The sequence below is a fragment of the Triticum dicoccoides genome, chromosome 5A (assembly GCF_002162155.2).
Source record: "Triticum dicoccoides isolate Atlit2015 ecotype Zavitan chromosome 5A, WEW_v2.0, whole genome shotgun sequence".
NCBI classification, from domain to species: domain Eukaryota; kingdom Viridiplantae; phylum Streptophyta; class Magnoliopsida; order Poales; family Poaceae; genus Triticum; species Triticum dicoccoides.
The window spans coordinates 341,671,832-341,689,963 of NC_041388.1; the positions used below are offsets into that span (position 1 = coordinate 341,671,832).

Here is an 18,132-nt window from a genome sequence, read left to right on the forward strand (position 1 = left end):
TCTTCATCAATGATTCTGGCAGTGACTGTGGCAGCAGATGAAGAAAACTCAGAGTCTTCAAGTGATGGTGTGTTGCGCATCACAGCCCTTCTAGGAGGTGTGGTGTCAAACTTGAAACGCTCAGTGAAGCCATCCTCTTCAAGTTCAGCTTTAGTACACATCATTGATAGCCCTTTCCATGTACGACGACAGGTTTCATGAGTGACGAAAGCATTCTTGGTGGCAAGATTTCGAAGACGATTAACATCCACCAAGAGGCTTTTCATCTGACGCTTTAGCCAGTCGTGATGCCTATCTTGTTTTTGATGAAGGGCCACAAGAAGCTCTCGGTCATTGAGAACACGAGCGCGCTTCTTGGGTCTTGAAGTAGTTGCACTATCAGTGGCTTCAGTTGAAGCAGGGTGTGGCGCACGTGTAGTGCCAGCCAAAGGATACACCCTGGAGATGGCTCCAACACCTTCATCATTCTGAGTGAAGCTCTGTTGTTCTACATTCTGAAGACTCAACGGTTGCTTGGCAGGCTCAGGATATATAGCTTCAACAGAGGTATCCACATCTGGCAAGAAGATCCGATGGTTGCGGGCTGAGGGCTGATATGAGATCGCAGAGTGAAGCTTGATCAGTCTCATTACCCAAGGAGCATAGAACTTTAAACCAAAGAGATCTGAGCCTGATGCAGCGAGTTGGCGTATGAAGAAATCCTGTGCGTTGAAGCATTTGCATGAAGGATACAGAATATCAGAGTCTTCATTGCACCCTCAATCTTGGCATTTGGAGAGTGCCCTTTAATAGGCCAGAGAGTCCGCCGGATAATGTGATAGATTGTTCTGGGCAGGTACTCAAAGTCTTCAACGGAGAACTCTGTTGGATAAGGAGCATCGAGAGGCAGTGGCTTCATCATGGAGAGCATCTGACTCATATTTGGTTCAGGCCGCTGGAATATGCTCTCAAGAGCTTCAGTGTGAAGTGGACAACCTTCCTCGAAGAGTTCGCCAGGAGTGGGCAGGCCGGTGAGCTCAATGATATCGAATGCATTGGCTTCGTGATGGACGTTGCCGGTCATCCACTCCAGGGCCCAAGTCTTCGGATCTCTGTTGTATCCCTTGATGTGTAGGGTGGCATAGAATTGCAGCAGAAGCTCTTCATTCTAGTGCTCTTCATCAGTTATGAACTGCAGCAGACCCACTTGCTTGAAGCAATCCAGCGCTTCCTCTAAGCAGGGCAGACCAGCAATGGCTTCAACATCAAGGTGCTTGTGCGGGAAGATGCGACCTTGGTTGTATAGGATGCATGAATAGTAGCTGCGCTGAGGATAGCTCCAGAACCTATCTGATGAAATCCGTTCCCTTGAATAGGGGTTCTTGGAGCTGTTGAAAAACATATTGTCTGCCTTGAAGCTATTGATGTCAAAGGAGCCAGGTGCTGATGCAGGACCTGGGAACCTTGGCAGCCTTGGGACTGGCTTCTGTACATGAGGCCTGTGCTCAACATGGTAATCAAATTGAGGACCTGCAGCAGACTCAGGAACAGAAGTGTCTGGTTCAGTAGCTTCGTTGTCTGCTGAAGCTTTTGGTGGGGAGGGCTCCACATTGGCTTCAGTGTTGGTTGTGGCAGCCTCAACATTTTCAGCCCCCGCTTGACTAGCTGGAGAGTCAGTCACAAGCACGTTCTCCTGGAGAACTACTTCTTGGTGTAGCGGGGGAGTGGGATCTTGTGGTACTTCTTTATTTTCTTCGGCTGATGCAGCCGGAATGTCTTCAGCATAGACTTGAGGCCTTGGACCTTTGCGAAGCCTGCGGAACACAGACGACGCTTGTGGGGTTGGAGTGGGCTGGGCCTCAAAGTCTTCTTCCTCTTGAGGGCGATCCGCCCATGACGCATCTTGCGCAATTGGCGTCAGAGGACGACCAATGCTGATGAGCTCGCTTTGTTCATACTGAGGAAGGGCTGCATCATCTTGTACATTGTCCTGATGACCAATGTCTTCAGCAGCAATGGGGTCGGCTGCTGGTATGTTTTCAGCTTCAGGAGCCTTTGTGGAAGCAGGCTCATGAACCGTCAGTTGACGTTCTGCGTTCGGGTGCACCATAGCAATAGGTTCAACTATCAAGGGCTCTGTGGGAGCAGCCCGAGATTTCTTGATCTTTCTCTTCTTCTTGCTGTGGGTAGTAGGAGAGGCTTCAGAGCTCTTCCTCTTCCTGGCTTCAGCCTCAGCAGTTCTTGTCTTCTTGAGCTCTGAAGCTGTTGACCGGCTCTTTGGCTTCGAGCCAGTCGTTGCAGTTGGGAAGACAATTGGAACTGCTTCTTGCCTTGGTGCCTCTGGTTCAGCTGGAACAGTCTTCTTCTTTTTCTTTGCGGCCATCTTGGGGTCGATGCCAGGACGCCCAAGTGCCTTGCGCTTCTCGGCCTCATTGTAGGCCTGCACACATCTTTCTGCCAGAGACTTCATCCGCTCACGTGAACCTTGAGCTTCTGCATGCTTCTTCAGAAAGTTTTCTTTAAATTCATGCAACATGGTCTTGAAGCTCTTCACTTCTTGCACGCTGAGCTTGGCCATATGCTTCTTGAACTGAGCCTTTTCATGATCAATTTTCTGCTTCAGTTCAACTATGCGCTGGGCAATAGCAAGTTCTGAAGCAATAGCGCCTTGGAATGCGATGCTTAGGCCAACGGGCAGCTGCAGATCTTCGAAGCTGATGTCTGGTGAGGCAAACCATTCGTCGATGAAATTGTGGATGATGGCGACATCAAAGAGAGGCAAATTGTTGAAGATTTCAGCTTCTTCTTTGCTTTTGATGAGCTGCTCTAGAGCGTCATCTCCAAGATCTTCATCACTTGACAGATCTATGACTTCGTTGCGCAGGATGGCAGCAGCTGTGAGCTCTTTGCCGGTGTGTGGCTGAGGCACTTTGGCCTTCTGGGGCTTGGAGACGCGGGATACATCTTCAGACTGCACACTGTCTTCAGGAGGTGCAATTGCCAATGGCTTCGCCCTTGAGATTTTTGAGGAAGGGGCCGGCTTTGAAGCTTTTGGCTTCTTTGATTGCTTTGGCTTCGGTACAGCAGGAGCTTCATCAGACTCAGAGTCAACTGGAGGGTCATTCATGGCAGTCCCTTGGACTAGGATGTGGGTGATGAGGCCTTCAAGGTTGGCAAACGGACCGATGATATTGGGTTCGACGTCGCGTGTGCCATCTGCCCTTGGTGCAGAGGGACCAGGGTTGAAGTCTAACCCAAATTTCTTCTTGTTCTGCTTCGCTGATTGTTGGGCAAACTAGAAGTTGCGCTTGAACAGATTGTCGTCACGACACCAGAGTAGTGACGACGGATGTGCATCATCAGGCTGTGGTCCTCGGACCATGCATGGGTAGAAGCCTTGAGCAATGGCTTCATCTCTGGTCCTGGGTATGAGATTCTTGTAAATGATGTCCCCCCACGGTTTCTTGATGGCACTTTTCTCAGCATACTCTTGGGTGACGAAGCGGTATTTGAACCATTGTTCAGCCCAATAGCGTCGAATCCATTGGATTCGAGTCTTGCGCTGCCCATAATTCTCTTCAGGGTCTGTTTTATACATTTCTGCCAGGTCTTCAGGCAGATCTTTGGAAGTTCCTTCACGTCTCTGTCTGCCCCCCTTCCTTGCTGCTGCTTCTGAAGCCATAAACTTTAACTTGAAAGGCTTCAAAACTGTCAAAGGCTTCAAAGGCTTTCTTTTGCTGGACCAACAGGAACTGGCTTCAGGAGAGTTTATGTGATGCTGTAGGAATTCTGCAAATGAATGCAGACTATGAGAACCGAAGGATTCTCCCACGGACATGTACCTGTGATAGCATTAAGGTGCGAGGGAAGGGGAAGAGGTCATATGCATTCTCAGAAGGTTTTGAAGATTAATCAGTTTAGAAGACATTGACCTCATCGTGCGAAGACATTCACTCATAGATAAGAAGTTGGTTCCAGATTTGTACGAACCCACAGATCAGTACAAGTGAGGAATCTAACTACTTCATGAAGCACAAGTGAATATACTAGGCATGTTATGAGATGCAGATTGAGAGATCTAACTAGTGTGAAGATAAATTATTTATGGTAGAAAGTGACAGAACCATGAGATCAAAAGAGGCTGTAAAAAGAAGTTTTATTTACCACACTTGGAACTGCTAGACGGAAGTGGGAGATGATGCCGAGCAGTTCAGTCCTCCGTGCCCTAACTTGGCGACGGAAGACACCTACGGCGACGGCGGAGAGAACGATGTCCGCGGTCGGCGTGAGGACGGCGTCGGAGAGGTTGCGGCAGCGAAGCGCTTCGTCGCTGGCATCATCGAGAGCTAGCGGTGGCGCTAGGGTTCGTGCGAGGGTGGAAGAAGGAGATAATGACCGCGGTAAGTGTGAATTTATAGGCACAGGGGCGGCACTGTGCTATTACACAGGTGCCCCTAGCGATTCGCATCTGAGGAACGCATGGCCTGTTTGCGGAAGCTTTGGGTTTGTTCCACGTCCCACGCACGCCTTGATTGTCGGTCGGTCGTTCCTGCTTCTCCGGATTTTATGTGGAGGAATGAGCATTGAAAATGGACTTTATGGTTGTCTCTATATCTTCTGCTGACAAGGACGCAGTGAAGACATTCGACAGTTTCAATAGAATGCATATGACTTGGAGAGATAGAATTTGAGATAGAAAGCATAGAGAGATTAGGGTCCGATCACATTCACTTAGTTCAAAAGATTCAACCAAGAAGACATAGCTATAAGTGAATGCTGTAGAGGACAGAGCACTAGTATCTATATATCTATATAATCAATGTAGTGAAGATAATCATGAAGACATGTTAAGTTCGAAGCCAAACCAAATGTGAAGATATTGCAAGGTAACGCCATGAGTGAAACACTTCAAAATAGAACGTTTGGTGGTGGCGTTACCCACCGTATAGGAAGTATTAGACCCAGACACGACGCACAATTATCGTGGCGCTTCGAAGTCAAATTCCACATTAATGTATTCACACTTAGAATGTATGTCTTCATTGATTGAAGATATACTTTACTTTGTGCGTTGCACATCTAAGTCATCATATGCATAAGTGTTAGGATGTGTGCCTGATCACAGGACATTTGAGGATTCCAGGATATTTAGCTCACACCGTAACTTGCAAAATCTCTTCTCATCCAAGGGCTTGGTGAAGATATCTGCCAATTGTTCTTCAGTGTTGACGTGTATGATATCAATGTCTTCCTTCACAACATGATCTCTGAGAAAGTGATGACGAATTTCAATGTGCTTTGTCTTCGAGTGCTGAACTGGGTTGTTGGCAATCTTGATGGCGCTTTCGTTGTCGCAGTAAAGTGGCACTTGCTTCAGATGAATGCCATAGTCCTTGAGTGTTTGCTTCATCCACAGAAGCTGAGCGCAGCAAGATCCAGCAGCAATGTATTCAGATTCAGCAGTGGAGAGAGATACACGGTTCTGCTTCTTTGAAGACCAACATACAAGTGATCGTCCGAGAAAGTGACATGTGCCTGATGTAGACTTGCGATCAACTTTGTCACCAGCATAATCAGCATCCGAAAATCCAACCAAGTCAAACTCTGAGCCCTTTGGATACCATAATCCTAGAGTTGGGGTGTGAGCCAAATATCGAAGAATTTGCTTCACAGCTAAGTGATGCGACTCCTTTGGTGCCGCTTGAAATCGAGCACACATGCAAACACTAAGCATAATATCTGGCCTAGATGCACATAAATAAAGCAAAGAACCAATCATGGAGCGGTATACCTTTTGATCAAACTCTTTACCATTATCGTCAGGACCTAGATGATGTTTGGCTGGCATTGGTGTTGTGAAGTCTTTGCAGTCTTGCATACCGAACTTCTTCAGGCAATCTTTGAGATACTTCTCTTGAGATATGAAGATGCCATTGCGTTGTTGTCGTATTTGAAGACCAAGGAAGAACTTCAGCTCCCCCATCATGGACATCTGATATTGCTCTTGCATCATATATCCAAACTCTTCACTGTACTTCTGATTGGTGCAGCCGAAGATAATGTCATCCACATATATTTGGCACACAAATAGTTCACCATCATATGTCTTCGTGAAAAGAGTGGGATCCAGGGAACCAGGTATGAAGCCTTTGCTCTTCAGGAAGTATTTGGGTGTGTCATACCAGGCCCTAGGGGCTTGTTTGAGGCCATACAGTGCCTTGTTGAGCTTGTATACCATGTCAGGATGTTTTGGATTTTCAAAGCCAGGCGGTTGTGCAACATACACTTCTTCTTCAATCTTGCCATTGAGAAAGGCACTTTTCACATCCATTTGATATAGAAGTATGTTATGATGATTTGCATAGGCCAGCAGTATGCGTATGGCTTCAAGCCTAGCCACAGGAGCAAATGTCTCATCGAAGTCAATGCCCTCCACTTGAGTATATCCTTGAGCAACGAGACGAGCTTTGTTTCTGACAACTTGACCATGCTCATCTTGTTTGTTGCGGTATATCCATTTGGTGCCTATTATGTTGTGCTTCCGTGGATCAGGACGCTTAACTAGTTCCCATACATTATTCAGCTCAAACTGTTGAAGCTCTTCTTTCATAGCTTGAATCCATTCAGGTTCCATGAAGGCTTCTTCAACTTTCTTGGGTTCTGATATTGAGACGAATGCGAAGTGCCCACAGAAATTTGCTAGCTGAGTTGCCCTTGAACGAATGAGTGGACCAGGTGCGTTGATGCTGTCAATTATTCTGTCAATCTGCACTTCATTGGCAACACGAGGATGTACAGGGCGAAGACTTTGCTCTTGCTGATCTGTGTTGTTGTTGGGAGGAATGTCTTCAGGCTGAGCATTGTCTTCATGTTGATCAGGTGCTGAGATGATAAGTTCTTCTTCAGGATGAGCTTCAGAAGGTATAATCTCTCCAGTTCCCATAAGCTTGATTGATTCACTAGCTGGAACTTCATCTAGCACATTTGGCAGTTGCTCTCTTTGTGAACCATTTGTCTCATCGAACCGCACATCCACTGTTTCAACAACTTTGTAATGAAAGAGGTTGAAGACTCTGTAGGAGTGCGAATCCTTTCCATATCCAAGCATAAAGCCCTCATGTGCTTTTGGTGCAAACTTTGAGGTGTGGTGTGGGTCCTTGATCCAGCACCTTGAGCCAAATACTCTGAAGTAACTGACATTTGGCTTCTTGCCACTTAGGAGTTCATAAGATGTCTTGTTCAGAAGCTTGTGAAGATAAACACGATTGATTGTATGACATGCAGTATCAATGGCTTCAGTCTAGAATTTTCTTGGAGTCTTGTATTCATCTAGCATCGTTCTGGCCATCTCAATGAGTGTTCTGTTCTTGCCTTCGACGACGCCATTCTGCTGTGGTGTGTACGGAGATGAGAATTCATGTGTGATGCCCAAGGTATCAAGATATGTATCAAGGCCAGTGTTCTTGAATTCAGTGCCATTGTCACTTCTGATGTGCTTTATCTTGGCGCCAAAATTGTTCATAGCTCGATTGGTGAAGCGTCTGAAGACATCCTGCACTTCAGTCTTGTAAAGGATTATGTGCACCCAAGTATATCTAGAGTAATCATCAACAATCACGAAGCCATAGAGGCAAGCAGTAGTAGTAAAAGTTGAGTAGTGAGTGGGACCGAAAAGATCCATGTGGAGCAGTTCGAAGGGTTGAGTAGTAGTCATGATTGTCTTCGAAGGACGTTTTGCCCTTGTCATCTTCCCTGCTTCACAGGCACCGCATAAGTGATCTTTCTTGAACTTGACGCCCTCGATGCCTATGACATGCTTCTTCTTCGCAAGGGTCTGGAGGTTCCTCATGCCAGCATGCCCAAGCCTCCGATGCCAAAGCCAGCATTCTGAAGCTTTTGCAAGAAGACATACTGCAAGTTGTGGCCCTGCCGAGAAATCTACCACATACAGATCATCTTTCTGATACCCTTCAAACACTAGAGACTTGTCAGATTCATTAGTACTAGGCAACGATATTTTCCAAACATTACGATCATGTTCAAATCGCAAAGCATTGAGACAGACATTAAGTTGAAGCCAAGGGATTCAACAAGCATGACTTTATCCATGTGTTGATCCTTTGAGATTGCAACTCTACCTAGACCCAATACCTTACTTTTACCAGTGTCAGCAAATGTGATGTGGCTCTTGTCGGATGGACGTAAGGTTGAGTCCATAAGAAGGCTTCTCTTGCCAGTCATGTGATTTGTACATCCACAGTCAATAATCCATTCTGAAGACTTTGAAGACACTGGTGTCGTACCCTACAGTGCAGTTAGGGGGATAGGCTTCACGAAGAGAATTGTGAAGCAAAAACATTTGACGAACCAGTGGGTTATGAAAACTTAGATACAGATTAGGACTAATAGGGAGAGTAGCATGCGATTCAGGAACGAAGTACATAATGATGCTATACGGGCATTTTATCTTGCGCCCTACAAGATTTTTAAGGTCCCCAGCAATAGCGTTAGAAGATTTTGTTTTTCTGCTGGAGACCTTTCCCTGCAAAAAGAGAGTTAAGCTTTCTTAACCACCCACATCTTCAAGGGTGGCTTAGAAGCAATAAGTCTAAGTGCAGCATCTGAGAATTTTGGCTTTGAAGCCTTAGCACATAGTCTTGCAGGTGGACAATAATACTCATAGGAATAAGCAGAATAATTTTTGGTCATATGAACATGATGGTTCGATGAACAGCTCTCATATTCATATGCCTGAGTATGGTTTCCCTGCAAAACATTTGCGTTAGTGTGACTCAGGTGAGTCCTCTGTTTCTATGAAGCCTTTGGACCATATGAAGCCTTTGGTCTGAGGTTTGTCTTCTTCAAGTGAGGTGTCATGAAGACATCCACAGGAAGATCTTCCAGACACTTTTTCGGAACCCAGATCTTCTTCATAGGCGGTCCATTCCTGCAGTTAGTACCAATGTACCTGGCAAATACTTCACCATTCTGATTCTTAAATAGTTTATAGTTTACATCAAAGGATTCATCAATAATAATGGGGTTAGCACATGTGAAGCCAGATAAATTGGATGGATCTGCTGAAGGTTCCTTTGCAGCAACCCATGTGGTTTTGGGGTACTGCTCAGGTTTCCAGTAAGAGCCATCTGCATTTATTTTCCTTATGAACCCAACACCCTCTTTCCTAGGGTTTCGGTTCAGAATCTGCTTCTTGAGGACATCACATAATGTCTGATGTCCTTTAAGACTTTTGTACATCCCTGTTTCAAGCAATGTCTTCAACCTAGCATTCTCATCAGCAATAGCAGTGGTATCCTCAGCAGAGGGGTTAGTTACCACATCAATAGTTGAAGATATTGCAACAGCAGTAGCAGTGGAACATTCAGCAACAGAAGTAGCATTATCACGCTCAATGCATTTAAGACATGGTGGTTCAAATCCTTCCTGAGCGGAACTGATCTGTTCGGCGCGAAGTGACTCGTTTTCATTTTGAAGATCTTCATGAGCCGCTCTCAACTTCTCAAGTTCTTGCTTCCTTTGAAGATAATCATAGGAAAGCTTTTCATGAGTTGTTGAGAGAGTATCAAGACGATCTTCAAGTTCCTGATACTTAACGTGAAGATTTTTTATGTCTTCAATTAAGGATTCAGATCGAGTCATTTCAGCACCCAACAGATCATCACTTCTGTCTAACAGTTTTTGAATATGTTCCATAGCTTTCTGTTGTTCAGTTGCAATTTTAGCAAGTGTTTTGTAGCTGGGTTTTGAATCACAGTCAGAGTCATCGTCACTAGATGTTTGATAGCGAGTAGTGCGTGTGTTTACCTTGGCACCGCATGCCATGAAGCAGTAGGTAGGAGTGGAGTCGTTCTTGTCATTTGCATCGGTGTCGGTGATGAAGTCATTGTCTTCAGTGTTGAAGATGGACTTGGCGACGTATGCTATAGCCAGACTCGCAATGCCAGAATCAGACTCCTCATCAGACTCCACCTCTGCCTCCTCAGAAGCGGACTCCTCCTCTGAATCCATTTCCTTGCCAACAAACGCACGTGCCTTGCCAGCTGAGTTCTTCTTGTGTGATGAAGACTTTGAGGAAGACTTGGAAGAAGACTTTGAGTATTTCTTCTTCTTCTTGTCGTCAGAATCATATTCCTTGCTCTTATTCTTCCTTCTGTTCTCATTGTCCCACTGTGGACACTCAGAGATGAAGTGTCCAGTTTTCTTGCACTTGTGACATGTTTTCTTCTTGTAGTCATGAGCAGAAGCTTCATCATTCCTTGAGCTTGATCGTGAAGATTTTATGAAGCCTTTCTTCTTGGTGAATTTTTGGAACTTCTTCACTAGCATTGCAAGTTCCCTTCCAATATCTTCAGGATCATTAGAACTGCTGTCAGATTCTTCTTCAGATGAGGAAACAGCTTTTGCCTTCAAGGCACGAGTTCGCCCATAGTTTGGACCGTAGATATCTCTTTTCTCAGAAAGCTGAAACTCATGTGTGTTGAGCCTCTCAAGTATGTCAGACGGATCGAGTGTCTTAAAATCAGGACGTTCTTGTATCATCAGGGCTAGGATGTCAAACGAACTATCAAGTGATCTCAGCAGCGTCTTGATGATTTCATGTTTGGTGATCTCAGTGGCGCCGAGGGCATGAAGCTCATTTGTGATGTCAGTGAGTCTGTCAAATGTGTGCTGGACATTCTCATTGTCATTTCGCTTGAAGCGGTTGAAGAGATTGCGAAGGACACTGATTCTTTGATCTCTCTGGGTTGAGATGCCTTCATTGACCTTTGAGAGCTAGTCCCAGACCAGCTTGGATGTCTTTAAAGCACTCACACGGCCATACTGTCCTTTGTTCAGATGACCACAGATGATGTTCTTGGCAGTAGAGTCCAGTTGAACGAATTTCTTGACATCAGCAGCAGTGACACCTTCTCCAGCCTTGGGAACGCCGTTCTCGACGACATACCATAGGTCGACGTCAATGGCTTCAAGATGCATACGCATCTTATTCTTCCAATAGGGATATTCAGTTCCATCAAAGACGGGGCACGCAGCGAAGACTTTGATTATCCCTGCAGTTGACATAGCTAAAACTCTAGGTGGTTAAACCGAATCACACAGAACAAGGGAGCACCTTGCTCTGATACCAGTTGAAAGTGCGTTATATCGACTAGAGGGGGGGTGAATAGGCGATTTTTATGAAAGTCTTCAAAACATGGAAGTTATGAAGACAAACAGTAGAGATATGCCTATCACTATGCAGCGAAAGTTAGATTACACTAGGCAAGCCATGGTCAAGTATTCAATAGAGCGAAAGCACAATGACAAGTAGCTGTACTGTAATAAGGATCAGGTAGGAAGAAGTTATGAAGCCAAACAAATCATATAATTACGTTGTGAAGACAAAAGATATAACAAGCATGCAATGGCTTCACAATGAGTAACAGTAAGTAAGAGGAAGTGAAGATGAAACCAGTGACTCGTTGAAGATAATGATGTGTTGGACCAGTTCCAGTTGCTGTGACAACTGTACGTCTGGTTGGAGCGGCTAGGTATTTAAACCTTAGGACACACAGTCCCGGACACCCAGTCCTGAACACGCAGCTCAGGACACCAAGTCCTCACCGTATTCTCCTTGAGCTAAGGTCACTTAGTCCTCGCCCAATCACTCTGGTAAGTCTTCAAGGTAGACTCCCAAACCTTCACAGACTTCGTTCACTGGCAATCCACAATGTCTCTTGGATGCTCTGAACGTGATGCCTAACCGTCTGGAGGATGCACAGTCCTCAAGTGTAATAAGTCTTCAGATCACACAGACAAGAAGACTTAAGTGATGCCCAATGTTCTCTGGCTCTAGGTAGTTAGGGCTTTATCCTCGCAAGGAATTCTCTCTCTCAAAGGCTTCGAGGTGGGTTGCTCTCAAACGACAAAAGCCGTGCATTGAAATCTGAGCAGCCAACCGTTTATGGTTGTAGGGGGTGGGCTATTTATAGCCACTTGGCAACCCGACCTGATTTGTCCGAAATGAGCCTGGGTCACTAAGGAACTGACACGTGTCTCAATGGTCAGTTTTCAAACTCTCATGGCAACTTTACTTGGGCTACAAGCAAAGCTGACTTGTCCGGCTCTGGACAAGATTCGCTCTCATTGTCTTCACTCGAAGACATAGGTTTTTGGTTTAGGCATGACTTCAGTCATTCTAACTGGTTCTCCTGGACCCCACTTAACAGTACGGTGGTTCCTATGACTCAACACAAAGGAAAAGAACTACGAAAGATCTAAATCTCCGAGCTCCATAGGCTTCATAACGTGTCTTCTTTTGTCATAGTCTTCAATGTGAATATCTTCATATACCACTTTTGACTTCAATGTCTTCATACATTTTTAGGGGTCATCTCTGGTAGTAAAACCGAATCAATGAGGGACTTCTACCTGTGTTATCCTGCAATTCTCACAAACACATTAGTCCCTCAACTAGGTTTGTCGTCAATACTCCAAAACCAACTAGGGGTGGCACTAGATGCACTTACGATGGGCCTTAGTGGGCCTTAGGGGGGAGAGAGGGCAGTAGCGAGGAGGTGCCCCCCTCCCCAAGGGGAGTCCGAATAGGACTAGGGAAGGGGGCGCGGCCCCTCTTTCCCTCTCCCTCTCCCTCTCCTTCCTTCTTCTCCTACTTGGACTAGGAAAGGGGGGACCGATTCCTACTTGGAGTAGGATTCCCCCCCTTGGGCGCGCCCCTTGTGGTCGGCCGGCCTCCTCCTCCCCTCCTTTATATATGGGGGAGGGGGCACCCCATAGACACACAAGTTGATCTTTAGCCGTGCGCGGTGCCCCCTCCATAGTTTTACACCTCGGTCATATTGTCGTAGTGCTTAGGCGAAGCCCTGCATCAGTAACTTCATCATCACAGTCAACACGCCGTCGTGCTAACGGAACTCACCCTCGGCCTCAGCTGGATCAAGAGTACGAGGGACGTCACCGAGCTGAACGTGTGCAGATCGCGGAGGTGTCGTGCGTTCGGTACTTGATCGGTTGGATCATGAAGACGTTCGACTACATCAACCGCGTTACTAAACGCTTCCGCTTTCGGTCTACGATGGTACGTGGACACACTCTCCCCTCTCGTTGCTATGCTTCTCCTAGATAGATCTTGTGTGATCGTAGGCAAAATTTTGAAATACTACGTTCCCCAACAGCTTTATCGTGTATGCTCGACCGGGCGGCCTTGGCTGGACACATCTCCCCTGTCATTTCCCACCTCCTTCCCCAAGGCATCACTCACCTCTAGTATGCGGATGACACGATCATTCTAGTGGAGTTGAATGACTGATGTATCGCTAATCTCAAGTTTATCCTTCTATGTTTCGAAGCCTTGTCGGGGATAAAATCAACTTCTGTAAAAGCAAGGTGATTGTTACGGGAGTTGACGAGGCCGAAGCGTTGCGGGTTTCCCACCTGCTTAACTGCTCTCTGGGAGCTTTTCCCTTCAAATACCTAGGGCTCCCTATCTCTCCTTGTCATTTATGTACCAATGAATTCAAACCTTTGGTGTCTAAGGTGGGCAACTAGTCTTATCATGGCGTGGTAGATATAACACCTTTGCTGGCAAAGTGTCTCTTATCAATTCTTGCCTTTCCTGCCTTCCTATGTTCACTATGTTTTTTTAACTTTCTAAAGGTTCTCATGCGGTTTTTGACAAACATAGATGGGCATTTTGCTGGAACTCTGCGGATAACAAACGTAAATACCAATTTGTTTAATGGGATACCATTTGCAAACCAAAAAGCCTTGGGGGGCTTGGGATTCTGAACACCTAGGTGATGAATAGCTGCTTCACCATTAAATGGTGGTGGAGGATTATGACCGCCACTCCCGGCATGCTCTGGTTCAATATTCTCAAAGCTAGGTACTTCCCAGCTGGTAGCCCTATGTTCGCCTCGGCGTCTCGTGGCTCACAGTTTTAAAAAGATCTGGTCAAGGTCAGGGATGTGTTCCGTCAACATGTTAAATTCAAGGTCAATAACGGTGTGTCAACTCGCTTTTGGTTGGATTGGTGGTCTGGAGACGCCCCCCTCGCGACCTCCTTTTTGGTTTTGTCCTCGTATTGTCCTTATCCTAAGTTCTCAATCTCTGAGCTCTCTCGCAACAACTGGGACTTGGGTTTTTGGAGATCCCTTTCTCCTGAAGAGTTGGGGGACTGGCATCGTCTTGCTGCTTTGTTCCTTGTTCTCTCGGGAGAGGCGGACTCTGTCTCCTGGCCTCACACTGCGTCTGGGAATTTTTAGTCAAGTCTCTGTATGCTAGGCTTATTTCTGGTAACCTCTCCTCCAAGTTTAAGCATATCTGGGCGGCTAGGATCCCCCGAAGATCAAAATTTTCCTCTGGCAGGCCTTTCGGGGCCGGCTTCCTTCCGTTGATCAGATTCAGAAGTGGAACGGTCCTGGCTCTGCCTACCACTGTGCTCTAACCTTGAAGACACTAATCATATTTTCTCCACTGTGTCTTGGCCAAGCTGGTTTGGGGGTGTGTCCGTTCTTGGTTGAACACCTCCTGGGCCCCCGGTTCCTTCTCCGACGTCCGTTTGTTGACGACCAACTTACATGGTCGGTCCAGGAGACTATTTTGGATTGGATTGGGCGCCCTCTGCTGGGCGCTTTGGACTACTAGAAACAAATTCACCATTGAGGGTGTTTTTCCTAATAAACCCACCGACGTCCTGTTTAAAATGTGTATTTTCATGCAGCATTGGAAATTATTGATTAAATGGGCGGACCCTGATAGTATGGAGGGGCTCATCAACAAAGTGCGGGCGTCTGCAAACCTGATGTCTTCTCCGTCCGCTGGCGCTTCATCGTAGCTGTTGGGCCTTTTGTGTGCGTAGGTGGTGGCCTGTGTGCCCCTTTTGCTTTTGTCGGGTTTGCGTGCCATTGAACTGATGTCTTCTTGTTCTGTTTGCCCTGTGTTCAGTGGTTCGTTGACTTTGGTTGGTCTGTGTGAGCTCCGTTGGTTGTTGCTGCCACTCCGTATGAGTTTATTTATAAAATCGGACGCATGTCTTTTCTCTAAAAAAAAGATCAAAACCCTTGTGCACCCAGCTTCAAAGCTGCTCGATGCTAAGAGCATAATTCTTTTGATGTCAATTCTGGGCATTGCTAATATTTGGCAACATCAAAAGTTGCCAAAATTTGACAATTTTTTGTGAGACTGACAAGAAAAGCTTGTAGCCAACCAATCACTAGTCAATATTTGACATTTACCAAATATTGGCGTGTTAACTTTTGGCATCAAACCAATTATGCTCTAAGTCCGTCCAACAATGATAACACACAACATAATCTATTCCAAAAGACAGTAATGTCGCTGCCATTTCTGCCGGAAATCTGATGAAGCTGCTCGAAAATGCTCAACGTTTCGAGGAATCCGACGGGAGAGAAAAACTATTTGCATTTTGCTCACCGTAAAATCTACAGCATATATAAGTGCATTGATACAGCATGTACGTATGATAGTACTTTTTTTTGCGGTTGATAGTACATTCATACTAGTGAATGCATCACACCCACACAGAATAAAAGAAAAAAATAAGAAGAAGAATGCATTACTAATAGGATTTTCATATGATGGAACAAATGAATGAATGCACGGAACCAATGTAGCTGAACTTCGACACGTTTGAAAGTGATCGGTTAGTGGCCGCCGCCCTTGGTGCTGACGCAGCGCCTGATCTCCTCCGGGAGGTCGCCGACGCGCTCGATGCCCTCCTCGAAGGCGACCCCCATGCCCATGAAGAAGTGCGCCTCGATGTGGCAGTGGAAGGCCCACACGCCGGGGTTGTCGGCCCGGAACCGCAGCGCCGTCCAGCCGAAGGGGTGCACCGCCACCGTGTTCTTCATCACGGGGTCCCTCAGGTTGTAGGTGGCCGGGTGCACCGCCGGGTCGAACCGCCCCACGCCGTACCCGAGCGTCCAGAAGTCGTGGCCGTGGAGGTGCCACGGGTGGGTCTCGCTGTTGTTGGGCGCCAGCATGTTGGCGTTCTGCAGCACCACGTCCACCACCGACCCGAACGCCAGCCGGTACAGCCCGTCGCTGGTGGTGGCGTTGGGGTTGGCCTGCACGCCGTACACGTCGTACCCGGTGTGGTTGTACGTCTCCGGCGGCGGGCGCTGGTCGAAGGCGCCCAGCAGGCCGTGCTTCAGGGCCACCAGGTAGGGCGTGTGCGGCAGCGTGAAGGAGACGTTGTTGATGGCCCACTTGATCCGCCCGTCGATCTTGTTCTGCGAGTTGAGGAGGAGGATGGTCCGGTCGGCGCGCGGCGGCGGCGGGTGCGCGTGCTCCGGGTGCGCCACCGTGGCGAGGCTCTGGTTGATGCGGTAGGCGCTGTCGTTCCACGCCGGGCCGGCGGGGGGCGCCGTGGGCGGCGGCGCGCGCGGGCTGCTGCGGCCGCCGTAGTAGCTGAGCACGGCGGTGCCGGTGGGCGTGCCGGGCTTGCGGCTCACCACGTTGGAGGCGAGCCAGTAGTTGCGGTTGGGGTCCTGGTCGGCCTTGATGAGCACGGAGTAGGTCTCGCCGGAGTAGATGTTGAGGTTCTTCACCACGAACGGCTTCACGTAGTGCCCGTCCGTCTCCACCACCGTCATCTCGTGGCCCTGCATGCATGCGGTTACGTTCGTTAGCCAACAGTATATCCATTATTTTCGCAGCCTTAATTTGCATGGAGATTAATTATGGGTCTGTCTAGAAATCAGTTGACTGATACTTCACGAAGTCTCAATCAGATGACGTCATATATGTTAAATTAGGCCTGTTTTATCTTGTGGGCCGCTGGCTTGTATTTTTCCTCCTGTGGGCTTATGTTCTGGGTCATAAAAGGCATGGTGGGCTTCACCCACGTGGTCACGGTCAACATCTTCCTCCTCAACTACAGCGTACAAACGAATGTCGTTCAACCAAGGCCTGTATAATATGATCGATACACACAAAGACTGCTGTATAATATAGATCGATCAGCTGCTCAATCAATTAACTCTAAATACCGCAACAAAAAAATCAGTTACCCCTAAAAAAAGCTGCTCACTCAATTGCACTGGCTTGGGGGGTACAATGTCGCTCATCGTCCATTCCTCCTCTTCGTGTCATCTTTCTTCTCTTTTTATTTTTCCTTTTTATCATTTCATTCAAATAAAATTTTATACTTTAAAAGACAAAAATCAATCTTTCAAATAACAAAGAAATAGAAACAAACAAATGAAATTATTAAGTTGATATGCATGAGAGGAAACTTGATCTTCATTTGATTTGAATAGCCAAAATAAATAATAAAATAATAAAAATTTCCGTTTTTCCGAAAAAATAAATGAAGGTCTCCATGAGGAAAAAAGCTCGTAAATCTTATTTTGTTGCCACCCCTGTCTCCATAAGAAATGAAGTTATTGTACATATGCAACTATCCCCCGTCTCCCACCGCCCTCTGACAAAAACAAAGTCCAATTGCAAGCATGTTGCAAGACGTTTAGTTCTAGTCGGAGGACGACACTTGCAATTGAATGCCTAGTGTACATATACAACCCCCGACCCACTTCTCCCACCGCCCTCCAAAAAAACAAAGTCCAGTTGCAGGTATGTTGGAAGACATGCAGTTGCGGTCAGGGGTGACACATGCAGTTGCATGCCTAGTATACACATGCAACTGTCTCCCTCTCTCGTCGTCCTTCGACAAATAAAGTCTAGTTGCATGCGTGTTGGAAGACATGCAATTGCAGTCCGGGCCGATGCTTGCAATTGCATGTGTAGTGTACGCATGCAACGGCCCCCACCTCTCGCACCCCCTCTAACAAAGCAAGTTCAGTTGCATTCGTGTTGGGAGACATGCAACTGCAGTCGAGGGTTACACTTGCAGTTGCATGCCTAGTGTACACATGCAACTCTCCCCTCTCCCGTCTCCCTTCGGCAAAACAAAGCCCAATTACACCCGTGTTGGAATACATGCAATTGCAGTCTGTGCTGATGCTTGCAATTGCATGTGTAGTGTACACATGCAAATGCCCTCCCCCGCCTCTCCCACCCCTCCAACAAAACAAAGTTCAGTTGCATTCGTTTTGGGAGATATGCAATTGTAGTCGGGGCAACACTTGTCGGTGCATGCCTAGTATACAC

The 18,132-nt window shown here is 46.9% G+C and overlaps 1 protein-coding gene across 1 annotated transcript in view; it reads right to left on the bottom strand.

The window, feature by feature from the left end:
- Positions 1 to 15,405: 15,405 nt before the first annotated feature.
- LOC119301411 (L-ascorbate oxidase-like) overlaps positions 15,406 to 18,132 on the bottom strand; it is a 7,096-nt gene continuing 4,369 nt past the window's right edge. Inside the window, exon 2 of the mRNA XM_037578372.1 lies at positions 15,406 to 16,625. Within this exon, the coding sequence (XP_037434269.1) occupies positions 15,666 to 16,625 (960 nt within the window). The 3' untranslated portion in view covers positions 15,406 to 15,665. The remainder of the gene's footprint in view (positions 16,626 to 18,132) is intronic.